The sequence below is a fragment of the Lycium barbarum genome, chromosome 1 (assembly GCF_019175385.1).
Source record: "Lycium barbarum isolate Lr01 chromosome 1, ASM1917538v2, whole genome shotgun sequence".
Classification (NCBI taxonomy): domain Eukaryota; kingdom Viridiplantae; phylum Streptophyta; class Magnoliopsida; order Solanales; family Solanaceae; genus Lycium; species Lycium barbarum.
The window spans coordinates 127,197,450-127,213,580 of NC_083337.1; the positions used below are offsets into that span (position 1 = coordinate 127,197,450).

Here is a 16,131-nt window from a genome sequence, read left to right on the forward strand (position 1 = left end):
TTCTCTTGTATACATTATGTTGAGAATGATGATGACAAGTTTTGCTTAGATAAAGATATTCTAAGCATAATTGATGGACCCATTATGTATTTCTAAAGGATGTGTTGGGTAATAGACTAATATTGTAGTACATGGAAGGGACTATATCGAATAAAGGGATGTATAACCACCAGGACTCATATTAGTTGACTTATTTCAATGATCACGGCTGATGTTCTAATGAAAGAAGGATTTAACATTACTTGTGCACGAATGATTGAAATGTTTATTAAACCATTATGTGAATAATATCACATGCGCTAAGTGGGAGAATGTAAGAGTAGCCCACGTGTGTTATATTTTATATTTTTGATTTAATAAATAATTAAGTTAAATCCTATTAGATGTGGAGAAGTTATTAACCGGTTATAAAACTTCCCACTTCCTCCCAGATTCTACACGCTCATGGAACGTGTAGATAACCGTTCCAAAACCTCTAACGTATAAGGGTCCTCTCGCTACCAAATTTGAACACTCTCTCCATCAAAATTGTTCTGTAAAGTAAAGGAAAGAGAGAAAAACTATTCTGAAGAACAATGAAGAACAGATTGCCGCTCAATTCAAGTCTAGATTCAAGAACAACGTTATGGCCGATTCGGGTATGTTTTCTTGACTGAATTACCGTTGTTATGAGTTTATGTGAAAATCATGTAGTTTAAAATCTTGAAATTATTAATAGGATTTCATATTAGATTGTTTATGTGTACAATCTATAATTCATGAAAACCCTTATAGAGCTATCTCTTAATTGTATTATATGAAGTTATCAATTTTTTTTCTTCTAAAGGAAGAAATACACAGTCCTTTACTTTTAATTGCCAGTTGTTGGTCTGCCAGCTTATTTTTGTACTTCTGTTTAGTATATGTGAATTTATGTAAAAAAAAAAAATTAACAGATTTAGCTTATTTATTAAGTTAAACTTTTGATTGCCTCTCTTCTCAAATCTGCTACTATACCTAGTTCTTTTCTCCTGCCCCTCTTCATAAACTTGTATTAACAGAGTATTTTGACAAAATAATGAAGAGCAATTTCAACTTTGATACAAAACATTCCACTTGTATAATATCTTTAACTATGCATGACATGTGAAGTTCACATTAACTTATTGCTGTCTAAGTCGAAAATATTGTCCAAGGTCATTTTGTTATGACTTTCTTCCAACAGCATACAGTGTTAACCCATATTTATTGATTTCTTTCTTATTGACATGTCCCTAGCCGCTAGATTATGTACATTAATTAGCTACAATAATTTGTATGTACTTCTCTTATCACATGCCATTTTTCTATTATTCGTATAGTAATTTCCTCCCTTGGCTACATCATGTAACAGGTCTTGATTCTTTTGTCTAAGAGCACAGACAACTGCATACCTTGGCCTTGGTTGACCTTCAAGTTGATGCATCACATTATGTAAATGCGTAAATAATGTGCAAATAGGTTTCTCGTAAACTTTTGAACATCTTGTAAAAATTGGTTCCTTAGTGGCAGTATTAGGGAGTGCATAATTTGGTATATACCGAATTATTAAACCAAATTCTAAAATTTTGATATTCGGTATGATATTTGATTTTATGATTATAAAGAGTTTTTTATTCGGTATCTAGAAATAATATGTTGATATTGTACCGAAATACATATATTTTAAATTATAAACATGTCATATTTGGTTTTGGTACCAGAAAATTGTCCCGTCTGCATTAACGTTAGACACTAACTTATTTAATCAAATAGGGATTCTAAAATTAGATAAGTCATCTCATTTCGTTGCTTGATGAGTTCCAGATGAAATATTGCGATGATGAGAAATTAAATTGAAACTCCAAATTATCTTTGATATTTTTTCTTAAGGTAAAAGGTCGGGCTAATTCGGTTATTCAGATCAATACCATCCACTGCCAATTATGTTTAGTATAGCTTTTCAGATTTCTATATTTACTAGATGGTGTTTGCCCATGCTGCACACGGGCCCAATAATATAGATGAAATCATTGAGGTTAATGATGGAGTTTAAGTTATAGGAGCTAAAACAATGTTTCAGGATGCTATAAAAAGGTATAAAATTGAAGTTTAAGTTATAGGGGCAAGAACAATGTTTGTGGATGTTATAAAAGGTATATATCTGCACAAAAACAGTAATGCAAATCTCTTCCCAGCCTACAAACGCATGTTCAAGGAATTGTATATATATTCATTCACCACACTTAACTTTACCGCCAAGCAAGTTAAAAGTTACAGGAACTCCACCACCTCTAGCATACAAACAACAACAACAGATTCAATTTCTCTACAACTTCTACGTTGAACTCTTTAAGTTTGTTTTACATAAAGTTGGAAGTAAAAGCTGAAAGAAGTCTAGGTGACTATGATTCTTCAAACTCGGTTCCTCATTCTAAAGTCCATGTGACTACTCTTCGGACAACATCTTCCAGGTTTAGTCCCGCAACGACAATTAAGTCAAGATAGTGCAAAATGACAGTGTTACTGGCATAAGAATTTAAATATTGTAAAGAAGGCATGTCCTAACTCCAAAATTAATTCAGATTCATTATTTGAGAAGGTATCTAAGGAAACCTTCTTTTTTATTCTTCTTTGCCATTGATTTGCAGTTTGAAAACATAAAATTAAGCTTGACGGTACCTGTACCACAACTACATAGTACCAAGGCCAACACCATAAGTTATGATAAGCAGTGTCACAAAGGTCGCTCAATAGCAAGAGACTGTCATCAGCCATGTTGTAGCAGATGTTATATTGCACTTCCGCGTACAAATCCCGCAGTCGTGTTGTTGCATTTCCAAGGTGATAACAAACATGCATAAACACTTCCATCAATAATACATGAGAGACAGTCAAGAGATTATACCTTGTCTAGCTATCAGGCTTTCTAACTAAAATGCTTATCCAACTGAAAAAAGACATAAAAAGCTACGCCATACAAACGTCATCCCAATTTGTGATGATATGTTGCACATGTAAACTATCGTAGCACCAAAAGTATAAATTGAAAAAAACCCATTTGTTTCTTCAATTGTCTGACATGATTAGCTTTTTATGATGTATTTCATATACCAATGTGAAGTAAATTGACCACATTATTCTAAGATGGTCCAAAAGAGAAACTATGCGTTCATTAGCTCTGTTCGCTGCTAGCACCAAGAACCGTCGTTCTACACCTATGAGAAAATAGTAAGAATGTATTTAAAAAGACTATGGAACATTGATTTGAAGAAAAAAGTCATATCTGAATAGATGTTTTATTTTTCCTGAGGAAGAAGTCGATAGATTAGCTATTGCACAGGAGTTGGGTTTACCCTGTGCCCACCCGAAGGGTAGCGGCTGCGGGTTCCCATGTCATCAAAAAAAAAAAAGGTCGATAGATTAGTTTTCTATGGATTGTTTCTGCCTTTCTATATAGTTGAATCCCTTGTTAACATAAATGAGTAATCTAACAAATATTGAATATAGGCTTTCAATGGAACACATATGGTAGTTTGCTTGATTATATTCAGTGTTTCTTTCTACCAAATTCATTTGTTTCCTCTGTTTTTTCGATTATAAAAGCAACATTCTTACTTTAGGTAAGATTTGTTGATTTATCAGTAGCAACTTGCGAATATCAGTACTAGCCCTTGCGAATTTTCACATAAAAAAATTTCAATCAGCGGTCTGAAAATCCAAGGTCTATTTAGCCCTTTGACAAATTAGTCTAAGATTTACTTGGCTCGGAAGTCATAAAAGAAGTGATAAAGTAAGAAAATGGAAAATAATAATCAGTTAATCACCAATACAACTAAAATAGCAAAATATTAAAGTGAAAGAATGAGAATAAGAATGCTTAAGAAGAATCAATAACTGTTACCTTGCTCGTAATTGAAGCTTGGACGTAGGATGAGTATTTCTTAATTCACCATATTTTTGTGGAAACATAACATAAAATCAAACAAAGAAAAGGATATTTGAGGGTGATGAATCAAATTACCTTAAATAAGTTCACCCACCAGTCAGAACCCCAAAATAACCCAATTCGTGAAAACCCAACAATTAAGTCAAAAAAATAAAGCAACTTTGAGGTTGATGGATAAAACATACCTCTGAGCAGGCCCACAAATCAAAACCTCAAAATCACCAAAATTTCATGGAAACCCAACACGCAAAATCGAACTTATGTGGATGCTAGAACAAGCGTATTCCGTTCCTGTAAATCAAATTAAATGATAGATAAAATCAATTTTTACTTCTATTGAAATTAAGAGTTATGGAGGGTACAAAAGAAAAACTACACACATGCAACTATAAGTAAATTAAAGGCAACGACCCATAGATATTAGAACTAGAAATAGCAAAACCCAGAAATGAAAGGAAAAAAAAACAATACCTTGTAAAAATTGCGATATATCAAAATAGGGATTGAGTCTAATGCAATTGGATTTAATAAGAGTGGGAGAAAGATAGCATGTTGCTGGGAAGAGTTAGCTCAAGAGGAAACTTTGCTGCTTAGAGCTTCAAGAGTAAAAAGTAGGTTTTGAGACTACGGAAGAAGCACCGACAAGATGGATTAGACCGTAACGTGGCGGTTCTGATTAAAAGACACGTACAGTCACCCAACCTAAAAGATTAAACTACCCTTCGTTTGAATTTTATTTCCTTTTCAGCAGGCATGTCGATCCGAGCTGTTAACTCATGCTTCCATATTAGTAGAAACTTTAGAACTAATGGAAGCAAAAGTTCATATATGACCATACTTGCTTTTTCTCTAATACTCTCTTAGAAAATTGAAACCTCCGAGAGTCGCTTTCTTTGATATGATGTTTTGTCCAGGAATTGTTTACCGTTTCACGGCATAAAAAGTTACAATTCTCTGTACCAACTGAACGGTCTCCTGAGCGCTACCTGGAGCTGTAGCTGGAGGTGGAAACTGGTCAATCTGAACAAGAGGAGATGGGTCCACAGGCGCAGAAGAATGAACTTATAATACATGTAAATAATTTAGTTTAGATTAATAAAATAATTAATTAATACATTATTTTATTATAAAAAAATAAACCTGTGTGTCGACGGGCTCCTGAGATGGCATGTGAGAGGGATCCTGAGCGGCCCGCGGAGCCGGAGATACAGATGGTGCCGTAGGCCTGGCTGTAGGATAAAGAAAGTAGTCATCGAAAATAATATCCAAGTTTATGTCCTCATCTCCGTCTCCCATATGTAGATCACTAACTGGCACCTGTGGAAATGATGACCAAGGATCATAATGTGGGAACATCTCTGGCGTATATCCAAGTCTCTGTGAAGTCGACGGCATGGAAGAAGAAGTCGACGGGATATCTGTAGCCGACGGAGCCTGACGGGCTATATCGTCAGGCTTATCTACTAGACCTCTGCCAGCCCGACCACCTCTATCAGCCCTACCACCCTCTGGTACAGGCTCTGGAACATCCTCATTGACACGATGCCACTCTTGTGCCCGTGTCATACCAGTGTCGGTAAGCTGAACTATCCGTGCTGCATATGCCGCTATCCCGAGGTCGGTGGACTCCGTACTGGGAATGCTCTCATGGCGTATCATCAGAGTCATCCGTAGTTGCATATATTTGCAAACGATGGATTAAGTTTAAGACTAATAAAACTTACCAGCGCCTCATACGCTCTTGAGAGTGATGCCTATCCTCGGCCATCAGGATGAGGCGTCGAGGGGTTGGCAATCAAGGAGCGAGTGATATGCATGTACCACGTCATGTACTCAGGGACCGAAGTGCATGTCCGACCGCCGCTAGAGTCGTCACCCTCGCGTTCCATGCATCGACTTCCTGGTGCATACGCACCCGCCATACCGCACTATCAATCGAACGCTCGTCCCTAGTATATTGGGTGTGCTCCCAACGTGTAGCCGCGGGTATGTTCTATACATGCCCAAACTGCCGTAACACGCGGTCAGGCGTGTGATGCTCAATGATGTCCATATGGATCAATGTACACCGTGCCATCCACATATGCTCACCAGCCCTACAAAACGCCAGCAACTGACCCAAAATCTGATCATACGGCGTCCATACGAAAGCCTATAAAAAGAATTCAATTAGTTAACAATAAAAGACTAACAAAAATAACAAACTAATGTTAAATAAAAAAAACTTACCTAAGGGCGCCGTCATACGGTCTAACTGATCCCTAAACGGAAGAATGACATGGTGCGTCTCCACATCTCTGGTACGGCCTCGCGACCATCTCCGCGTGTATGGCATATCCTTAGCAACATAGTCATCGGGAGGGTGATCAGCTATGGGCTGAAAAAGTATCAACCTAGTCCACACCTATAGCTGTCATAGTTATCAAAAAAAATATTTATCAATCGTCGTTTCGAAAAAATATATTTAGTGTTTTATTACACACACTTAAATATATTACCTGAAGAAGAGGGCTAAATGCAGCGACTTCAAGCCTCTCGCCTATAGAGGCTCGATCAAATCCTCTGTACATGTAAGCCAAGACAGCGGCGCCCCAACTGTAACATCCTAGCTGGTCTAGATCCTCAATAAAGAGCAGATACCTCATGCTCATATCCGCACCCGACGTGTTCGGGAACATGATGCCCCCGAATATGATGAGAAGATATAAGCGAGCACGTCGATCAACATCAACTTGAGGCGTCGCCTCGCCAATCGGATGTTGCAGATGTACGAGGCGCAAGTGAGCATGGAGGGAGGACCGCACCAACCGACTCCATCCACGCATATCCCTCTAATGAGGCACGAAACCAGTGAGCCTAGTCAACTCCTGGGGATACAATAGGTGCGGAGGCTTCACTCCATACAATGCCTGTCCATCAATATGTAGACCATAAATCACCTCAACATCCTGGAGGGTGATGGTAGCCTTGCCAGTGCGGAGATGAAATGTATGGGTCTCTGGTCGCCAGCGCTCAATCATGGCTGTCACTAGAGCCCTATCGTGCACAAGCCGACCAACCTCGATGCACCGGTAGATACCGCCCCGACGTAGTATATCTATGACACGAGGATGTGAGGGAATAGCCTCTAGAATATCCCATGCTGACTCCCCCGAACGGGTACAGACCACTCTACTAGAGGATACCGATGCATCCCATACATACTGGGACCTATGCTCATGCTGTAGATAAAGTACCCCTCTGTTGTCGAATGGCCCTAGCTCCATGGAGGTGTCCTATCTATTTTAGGCATTTTAAATTAATCATTAATACATGAAGTAAGGATTAAAGTGGTATATTTTTTACGCATTTTTAATTAATCATTATTTTTTTAATTAATCTCTAATACGTAGTATTAGTTATTTAATCTTTTACCTAGAAATTATACAAAGGATTGAATCCTAAACTAAGGATTTTCAATTTCTAATTCGCAAATAAATAAATCAACAATTAAAGATATAAAGATTAATAATTAACAAATCAAAAAATTAACAATTAGCTAGCAAACAATTAGCATATAATTAATAAATAAACAATTAACTAACTAATCAAATAATTAACAAATTATTAGCATATAATTAATAAATAAACAATTAACTAACTAATCAAATAATTAACAAATTATTAACAAATAAACAATTGGCTTAACAAAAACTAAATAAATAATTAGCTAGTCTAACAATTGAAATAACTAATCTAACAATTAACAAATACTAAATAAATAATTAATATACAATTAACAAATTAACAACAAATAAACAAATTAAAAAACGGGCAGAAACAACCCTTTTGCGCACAAAAAAAGTGCATAAAAGTTTTTTTTTTGTCCATATCCGCAAATAATACCCAATAGTAATGCTTAGGTTAATAATGTAATAGAAAAATCGTAGTAAAATACCTAGATTGAAGCTTTGATTTTGAGTTTTTGGATTGACTTATACGCCGCTTTATTGCGAAGAAACTTGTTCCTAGACTTCAATATACCAAAAATATTGACTTTTGGGTTGGAAATCAACAAGAAAACGATGTTTTTGATCGCGTGGGACCTCGGAAAGCGACCTTTAATGGCTGATTTTCTTTTTCTTTTTTGAATTGGGTGACCAGTGGTGGGGAAGAAGGAAGGGGTCGATTTATTTTAGGGCTTTTATGCACAGATTCTGTGCGTAAAAGAACTTAAGTGTAAAACTACACTTTGGTCCTTTTAGACACAGAATCTGTGCGTAAGCCTATTTTGATTCTTTTTTTTTAATGGGTTATTTTGGTTTCAAGAATTTATTTTTGGGTTACAAAAATCTTGGACCCTAACAAAAAGCAAGTTTTGTTATAAGGGCCTTTGTGACATCTTTAAAACTTTAGAGCTCTTTTCGGAAGTTACTTTTAAATATTAACACTATTGATAAATATGTCCTTTATTCTAATTTTAGCTCTAGACACCCTCCTTAATTTAAAGCCCCAAGTTGGAAAATTTTATTGTGTGTCTCATATGCCACGTCATAGTATTGTGAGGCATTTAGCATTTGACAAATGGACTTCTTGGGCCAACCTGCCAAAGCAATCCAAAAATTGGCAGACTTTTTCCGTGCCTCTTATCTTTTTCTTGTTTTTTCCACTCTTCTTCTCCTCCCATGATTTCGTTCCTTCTTCTTCCTTCTATTTCTTTATAATTTATTTTTCTTCTTAACTATTTCTTTTTCTAGCTCTTTAAAAATGTGTTTTTCCTTATCCACTCTTATGTTTGAAAGAAATGAGATATTGTGGAATAGAGAAATTTATTCAAATCTGGAAAAGGAATGTAAATTTTAGAGATAAGAGAAAAAAGATAAGAAAATGATGGTGCAAAATAAAAAATTGGCTTTTTCATAAAATTTGGGATTTTATCTCTTGATAAGGGAAAATTTAGGTTCAGCTATTTTAATTTAAGATATTTATTTTGTTTTCTTCTATTTGCCATTCAAATGAAGAATGATAAAAATAACAGTGAAAATTATAATTTACTGCTAAGTACTCCATCCAGGCCATAGTAGTCCCCTTTCGGTCTCTACCACACTCTTTAAGAAAATAGTATAACTCCTAAAATTTTTTTAGGCATTTTGACTATTTTACACTTAATTAAATGGTACTCCCTCTGGTTAAAAAAGAGTGTTTACTTAGTCATTTGCATATCCCTTAAGAAAATATTAATTCCTAGATAAAAATAGACGATTTGACTAAAATGCCCCTACTTAAATAGGTATTGAGATTTGATCACTTAACACTTAATAAGGACAAATCTGAAAAAGTAAGGTTAATTCTTTCTTGATTTGGTAAGTGCACACTCTTTTTGAACGAAAATATAAAGGCTAAGTGGACACTTGAAGTACCTATTTGATATAGTTTCTTGATTACATAAAATCACTTATCTAAATAGGGGAAATTTTGGAAGAAAATAATTAAGACCTTCTTAATTATGTAAAAGGACATTTATTTTGGACCAAAATAAAAAGGGCCAAAAAGACACTTATTATAAGCCGGGTATATCTGAGCAAGAGTAAACATCAAAAGTATCCTTCGTGTCATTTCTCCAACTCAATGCACCGATACCATTGTATCCCGAGACGGATGTAGCTTTTTGATATCTGGTTCATCTAAATTCAGCATTTTTATATGATAAGTATAAATTTATGTGTAAAAATCAACTAAAAAGTTACAATAAATACTAGATATAAACTCATAACTTTAAATATATAATGAGTTTAATTCTAAGAATCTTAAAAAATGAACCCATATAATTTAAATTCTAAATACGCCTCCAAATATACCAAACATCAAATGGAGAAGATAAATATAAGCATGAATATAAAAAAAAAAAATGGATGAAATCAAAAAATCCATGACCAGAAATCTGATTAGAAAACCGGCACGGTTTAGTGCTTCCATTACGTTTGAAGAATAAACCGCCATGAAATTAAATAGACAAGAGGAGGGACGCTGAGTGAAGAGAGGCTAAGGAGAAACAATAACACCAATAATCTTTCATGAAAAAAAAAAAAAAAAAAAACTTGTGCCAAGGAGTAAGGATGAAAGGGGTAAGAAATGGGGCCCACACACTACTTTTTCAAAAAATAATCCCCTCACATGCCAAGCCATATTTGTGCCTCACTCACCATAAAACTTTTCCCCCAAGTTAGTGCTCATTGTTTCCTAATAAGTGATGTTCTATCTTCTATTTTTGTTTCAAAATAAGTGTTGTTTAACAAGATCAAGAAGACATTAAGTTTTTTTCTTCCAATTTTACTCTTATTTAAATAAAAATAGAGTTTTACAATAAATCATTAAAGATCTACTTCTTTTTCCAATCATCTGACTAAGGATAAGTTAATAAAAATATTTTGACTTTCTAAGGATGTGTAATTTTCTTAATGTTGGGTATGCCCAAGATAAAATATCACAAACCGAAGGAGTAATACTTAATTAAATGAAGTCCTAGTTGGCAGGACCCAAAAAGCAAGACAACTGGCGAATAAATTTCCCCAGCTAAAAAGAATCAAAAAGCATAGAAATGTATAAATGGAAGTCAGGAGTTGGGGAAAAAAAGTATAAATGGAAAGTCAGAAGGACATTTTGATCCACAAAGACGAGATCAAAAGTTGCAGAGAGATGTTTGTCGTGATCATTAATGTCGCCATCAGGAGCTTTCCTCCCAAATTACCCTTCTCTTAAATATTTATATATCCCATCTCCCATGTAAGATTTCAGTACATTTCCCTTTCTGTACTGTAACTCACTCACACTTTTGCACTGCCATTACAATATAGTACTACTATCCAACACTAAATTGCATTCTCGAAATCTGTGAAATTTCTCTACAATGCCGGTCAATGTCAGCGAACAGGTGACATTTCTCTAAATGACGATTTTTTTCCTTCTTCTTTCTGTATATGGCCAACATGTTGGCCTTGTTATCCTCAATGAAACCTTTTACTTGATTAAAAAATAAAAAATAAAAAATTACGCTGTTTTTCAAGTTCTTCTTCACTAATTTAAGCTGCATTGATGATGATGATGGTATGCATTACCTGGTTCAATATTTAGTTTAGTAAAGTAGGAAATTATGTACCTCCTCTGTTTCAATTTGTTTGTGTTACTTTCCTTTTTTGACAACTTTCTAATCCCAACTTTCTATGTGTAATGGTGGCGTTTGGCTGGAAGGATTTCGGATTTCAAATTGTGATTTCAATTTTTTTAAAATGTAAAACTTAACCCATAAATTTATATTTTGTAAAAAAAATTCATAAGTTGGTAGATATATTTTTAAAATATAAAACTTGACTCAAAGTAACAATGTTGGTCTCGGTCATCTGATCGGAGAGGCATGTTCAACGTGAAGAAATTGTCCGTATCATGTGGGAGGATCATATAAAAGATTAGTTACACTACACCTCATGTTCTATTTTCCCTTTTACTGAACTAAAGTTCGATCAATAGATGTTGTATTTTTTACAAATGTCTTCTAGTAGCATACCAACTTTAATTTGTTATGAACTATAGTTTGCTCATTTGGTAAGGTTGTATAAGAACTGGAGAAGTTTTGATGGTTTTCACAACTTTTGAGATTTTCATGTTTATGAGAAAAAATACAACTTAATAAATCCAAATTGAATGTCCAAACAAAACTTTAACTTCAAATCAACCTGATTTCAAAACATGTCCAAACGGGGCCTAAGACCACAAGATTCAAAAGTCTTTTTACTTTCTTAAACTCTGTTCTAAGTCAAAATCAGACAAACAAATTGGACCGGAGGGAGTAAGATTTTTGCGAAACAGTGTCTTCTTTTGATATATTGATCGACCCATTTGCTACTCCATTACTGCAAAGCTGGAATTTAGTGAATTCTTTTCAGCTTCAACAGAAATATTTTACCATTTTGTTGCATATTAATGACTCTTTAAAGCTGTCTTTGGATTATACAATAATGCCTCAGTTTTTGTTCTTTCTACTTCAGCAGAGCAAAAATACAATGGATGCTGCTGTATTACCTGATAAAGGAGTCATCGTTCCACGATGTGAATCATATATAGATTTGCCTAGCCTTTCAAGTCCAAGTTATGTGAAAATTCCAATTTCTATGGATACCCAATCGAGTTCCCAAAACCATGCCAACCTAAAGAATGATAGCACAGATGTTTATTCCCCATATATTTTGGATATAGATATTGAGAAAGGAAAGCCAGAGGCTCTTAAATCCATTGAGGAAATGGGAGGAAATTTGAAGACTGAGGATTCCTTAACAGTACGTTCTTATTCACATTTTGACCTTGACCTTGCATTTACTCAGATTATACTGCCAATTACAGTGCCTGTTTTATGTTATGATTGTGTTATCTGACTTTGGGTTTGGTCACTGTAATCTGAAACATGTAACATATCGTTAGCTATTCAGATGATGTTGCAGAGAGAAATTACATCGCAGATGGCAGGGAAGCTTATACATTTCCTGAATCACAACTTTGAGTTGCCCAATTTCACTTTTAAAGGTAGATACCATTTGGCTCAACCACTTTGCAACCTGTTTTCCTAGTTTAGTTTAACGTGCTCTAATGGCATTTCTCTTTACTGCATATTCTTCGTATGTTCAGAATCATTTGCTGTTAAGTTAACTAAATCAACGAATGCTCCTATTGAACCTGATCTGCTACTGAACCCTCCTAGATCTTCCAGTTCTTCCATCCCTATCTGACTAAATGATCTGCAAACGCTTCAGAGAGATTAAGAAGACTATTCCTGTTGGAAAAAAGTGCAATCTAGTCGTTATTCGGTAAAGTCATAACTAGAGCCGTAGTTAGCAACACTGGAAGGATTAAAGATTTCCTAGTAAAACTGCTACTCATGCCTTTGAAAGTCGAGAAAACTTTTACAATTATATATTAGAATGTATCTAAATCATTTTATGTGTCAAGGTTTCATATTATATAGTGTTATATAGAATATTCTTAATTTTGTCATAATTAGAGATCTTGGTAACTGGTTTTTGATGTAACTTGAACTTTCTTATTTCTTTTCATGTAATTAAACTTACCTTGTATATGTTATTTATCACCAATTCAACAAGAGTTTTCTCTTCCACTCCCCTTTGTGCAAGTGGTATTAGAATGAGATCAGAATTGCTACTGCTCACTGGAGGATGGCGTTATACTACTTGTCCAACAAAAGTTTTTTTTTTTTTTTTTTTTTTTTGTGTAGTTTTAACAGTCTTCTCTTCCCCATTCACGGTCTCGCTGCCATTACATCTCTCTCTCTGTGCTTTGTATTTGCCTCATTCCACATAATCTAACATCATAGTTTCGTCTCGTTGAGATGAACATAATTCTGGGGGTCTATATTTGTCTTTGACTGATATAATTATTCCACCTCGGTGTGTCAAGTCAGTAGGTCGCACAGTCAGTATCATATCATCGCATTGTCAACGCCGTGTCATTTCCCAGTTAGCACGATTTGTTGTCATATCATTGCTAATTTGCATAAAGTCAGCACTGTGGATTCCCAACCATCAGGTCAAGCTGGCAACATACTTGTCTTTGTCATCTATCTAGTCAGAATGGCAGCCCATATATTCTGAGTTTCCCTCATGTCTCATGAATTCACAATGGTGCTACAACTCGATCAATTTTTTCTCATGGATGTGACAAGTCAATTCTTTTCCAGCAATACTTTTGACTATACTATTCAAATGGTTGTTCCTTCAAGCATCAGGTTTTTTCGACATCTTGATTCTTGACTTGGCTTTCCAGTTCTGATTAGAAAACTCAAGTTGTTTCACTATCTTGAGTTTGAGTAGGCGCGTTGACTGCTGAGAAAATTACTGCAAATATATGTTATAATGTGTCTAAAGTTCACTAATCTGTCTAAATATTTTCAAATATGATTCAGAATTTCATTAGTGATTGTGTCCCTTACAAAACAAAAGTAAGTGGTAGTTGGGGATTCAGCAGAACCCAATAGCTTTAGCTCAAACTTTATGTTAAAATTCATTTAATATGTACAAATAAATATGTTAGAATGTGTCTAAAGTTCACTAATATGTCTAAATATTTTCAAATATGACTCAGAATTTCATCAGGGATTGTGTCCCTTAAAAAACAAAAGTAAGTGGTAGTTGCAGGTTTGGCAAAACCAAGTAGCTAAGTGGTAGATGCGGGTTCAGCAGAACCCAGTAGCTTTAGCTCAAAACTTTGTTTTAAAATTCATTTAATATGTACAATCTATCAAGAACCCATTAAGCAAAATTAATTGTGGCCTAGAATTCATAAGCAAAAAATCCTGGCTCTGCCTCTGGTTAGTGATTTTGTCATAAATAGAAACCCTTGTAACTAGAAAACTACCTTAACTTGAGCTTTCCCTTGAAGCCTCAATTTATCTTGTATTATGTAAAACTAAACTCCTACCTAAGTAGGCCTCTGTATGTTGTATACCACCAATTCCTTGAATGGGTTCTCTCCTCTTTCCCTGTTTCACAAATAGAAACTTTCGTAATCTTCGCGCCAAGATTATGTATTCCTCGCTTTGTTTCCACCAGCCAAGCCTTTGACACTGATAGAAAGAGCAGGTATGAGGAGAGGAAAGATCACTCAATAAATGAAATGGCCAGCTATACTAAGTAGGCTTTCTTAGGCTATTAAAGTATCTGTTTAACTTTAGAGGCACGGAAGCAAAACTTACAAAACTAAAGTAATCCAATTAACATGAACTTATCCATTGCGTCAAACTTTTTATTGAACACCAAATATTTTGCCTATTCGAAGGGACCCAAAATTTGAACTTCAAAATCAATAGGCTAAACTGTAAATCCCAACTACCCATTTGATGGAAAACCCTTATAGCATCCTCACTATCAATTAGCACTCCCATTTATCTGAAAGTATGAAGCTGTTCCTCTTTTTTTCCCCAGAACACGTGCTTTAAGAATGTGAATTTTTGTATTGATGATACTTAGGCCCTCATTTCATTGTATTAATCAGAACTTCTCGAGTTTTTACCATCATCACATTCCGCATTAACTTTGTATTCTGTTATCCTTGGATCAGTCATTTCTAGTATGACTTCTCATTGTGTCTCCTGACATGGTTGACATGATGGGTTGCCTAATTACAACGAAAGTAGTCCAATAATTTCCTGCTTAAAGGGAAAAAAGAGTTTCACTTCATATCAAGACCTGAATTTCCTGTTACTTCAACCCTAAATCTTTCAGCAACCTGGAACTTCCATTTTGAGCATTGGTTGTACAATGTGATAAACAATTTACAAGTGTTACTTTTTTTTATGTATCAGATAAATGGGTGGATGACAAAATATGTGATACTTCTAGCAACAGATTGAGGAAATACAAGCGCGCGGCATCATTTAATTCAAGAAGAGTTGTTCTGCTTTTCTCTGTCCTGTAAGCTTAGTTGCTATTGTCAAATCATTTTGATTGTTTTCCTTCGCCCAACACCCCCCTCTCCCCCTCTTTTTTTTTTTTTTTTTCTTTTTTCCCCCCTATTGGGAATTAGAAACATTTGCATCTTTTCCAAGTTGATCTTGATCTTCTGCAATCTATTTGCCGAAGCAGTGGTCAATATTGAATTATTTGAACTTCTAATATGGACTTCCAGAAATATTGTGACAATTAGTTGTCCTGTGCTGTTGCACCTATAACTGAGTAACTCTATATTTACGTGCATGAACGAATGAACAAGAACATGTGCCTGACCAACTTCAAAATTTCCACAAAAGATGCATTTCACCAAGCTATGGTTTTTGCAACATGTGGATTTCCTTCTTTCTTTTGTTTTCCTTTTTTGATACTACTACAACAAAAACTAGGCGTGAAAAGCAAGTTGTACGTCCTAAATATTAGGTGTTTGGTTGCATTTTCTTGTACAAAACTATTAACTCAACTCTCTTTCCTTCCCAGGTCAAGCGTGGGAACGATTATACTGATATATCTGACTCTAAGAGTTAGAATGATTGCGGATGGCTCTGGTAATGTTTAATGTCCGCTTTTGTCGTCCTCCAGTTTCCCTCTCATTTGTAAATTAAAAAAATAAAGCTTTCCTGTAATTCTTTTGCTTCTTTTTTGAATATTATTGTAAAATATTCTCAATTTGTAGAAATTAGTTTTAAAATCTAA

At 35.1% G+C, this 16,131-nt stretch overlaps 1 protein-coding gene and 1 long non-coding RNA gene across 3 annotated transcripts; one reads left to right on the top strand and one right to left on the bottom strand.

Moving 5' to 3' along the window:
- Nucleotides 1-2,209: 2,209 nt before the first annotated feature.
- Nucleotides 2,210-4,962, bottom strand: LOC132637670 (uncharacterized). Its single transcript, XR_009581577.1, has 2 exons — nt 4,418-4,962; nt 2,210-4,237 (listed from the first exon to the last, which is right to left on the bottom strand). It is a non-coding gene; the product is annotated as an uncharacterized LOC132637670 (long non-coding RNA).
- A 5,551-nt stretch (nt 4,963-10,513) lies between these two features.
- LOC132600014 (uncharacterized) lies at nt 10,514-16,131 on the top strand. Of its 2 annotated transcripts, none has more exons than XM_060313184.1 (5): nt 10,514-10,856; nt 11,968-12,255; nt 12,406-12,499; nt 15,291-15,399; nt 15,916-16,131. In XM_060313184.1, the coding sequence occupies exons 1-5, from the start codon at nt 10,833-10,835 to the stop codon at nt 15,992-15,994; spliced, it is 594 nt and encodes a 197-aa protein (XP_060169167.1). In that variant the 5' UTR covers nt 10,514-10,832; the 3' UTR covers nt 15,995-16,131. The 2 variants fall into 2 exon arrangements, with proteins under 2 accessions (XP_060169167.1, XP_060169214.1); XM_060313231.1 differs by having other exon boundaries at nt 11,971-12,255.

Bases quoted from the DNA above. Each gene is read 5' to 3' on its own strand.
- LOC132600014 (XM_060313184.1), top strand. From the start codon at position 10,833: ATGCCGGTCAATGTCAGCGAACAG. The intron at 10,857-11,967 runs GTGACATTTCTC...TTTCTACTTCAG, and splicing joins CGGTCAATGTCAGCGAACAG to CAGAGCAAAAATACAATGGA. The intron at 12,500-15,290 runs GTAGATACCATT...TTTATGTATCAG, and splicing joins GCCCAATTTCACTTTTAAAG to ATAAATGGGTGGATGACAAA.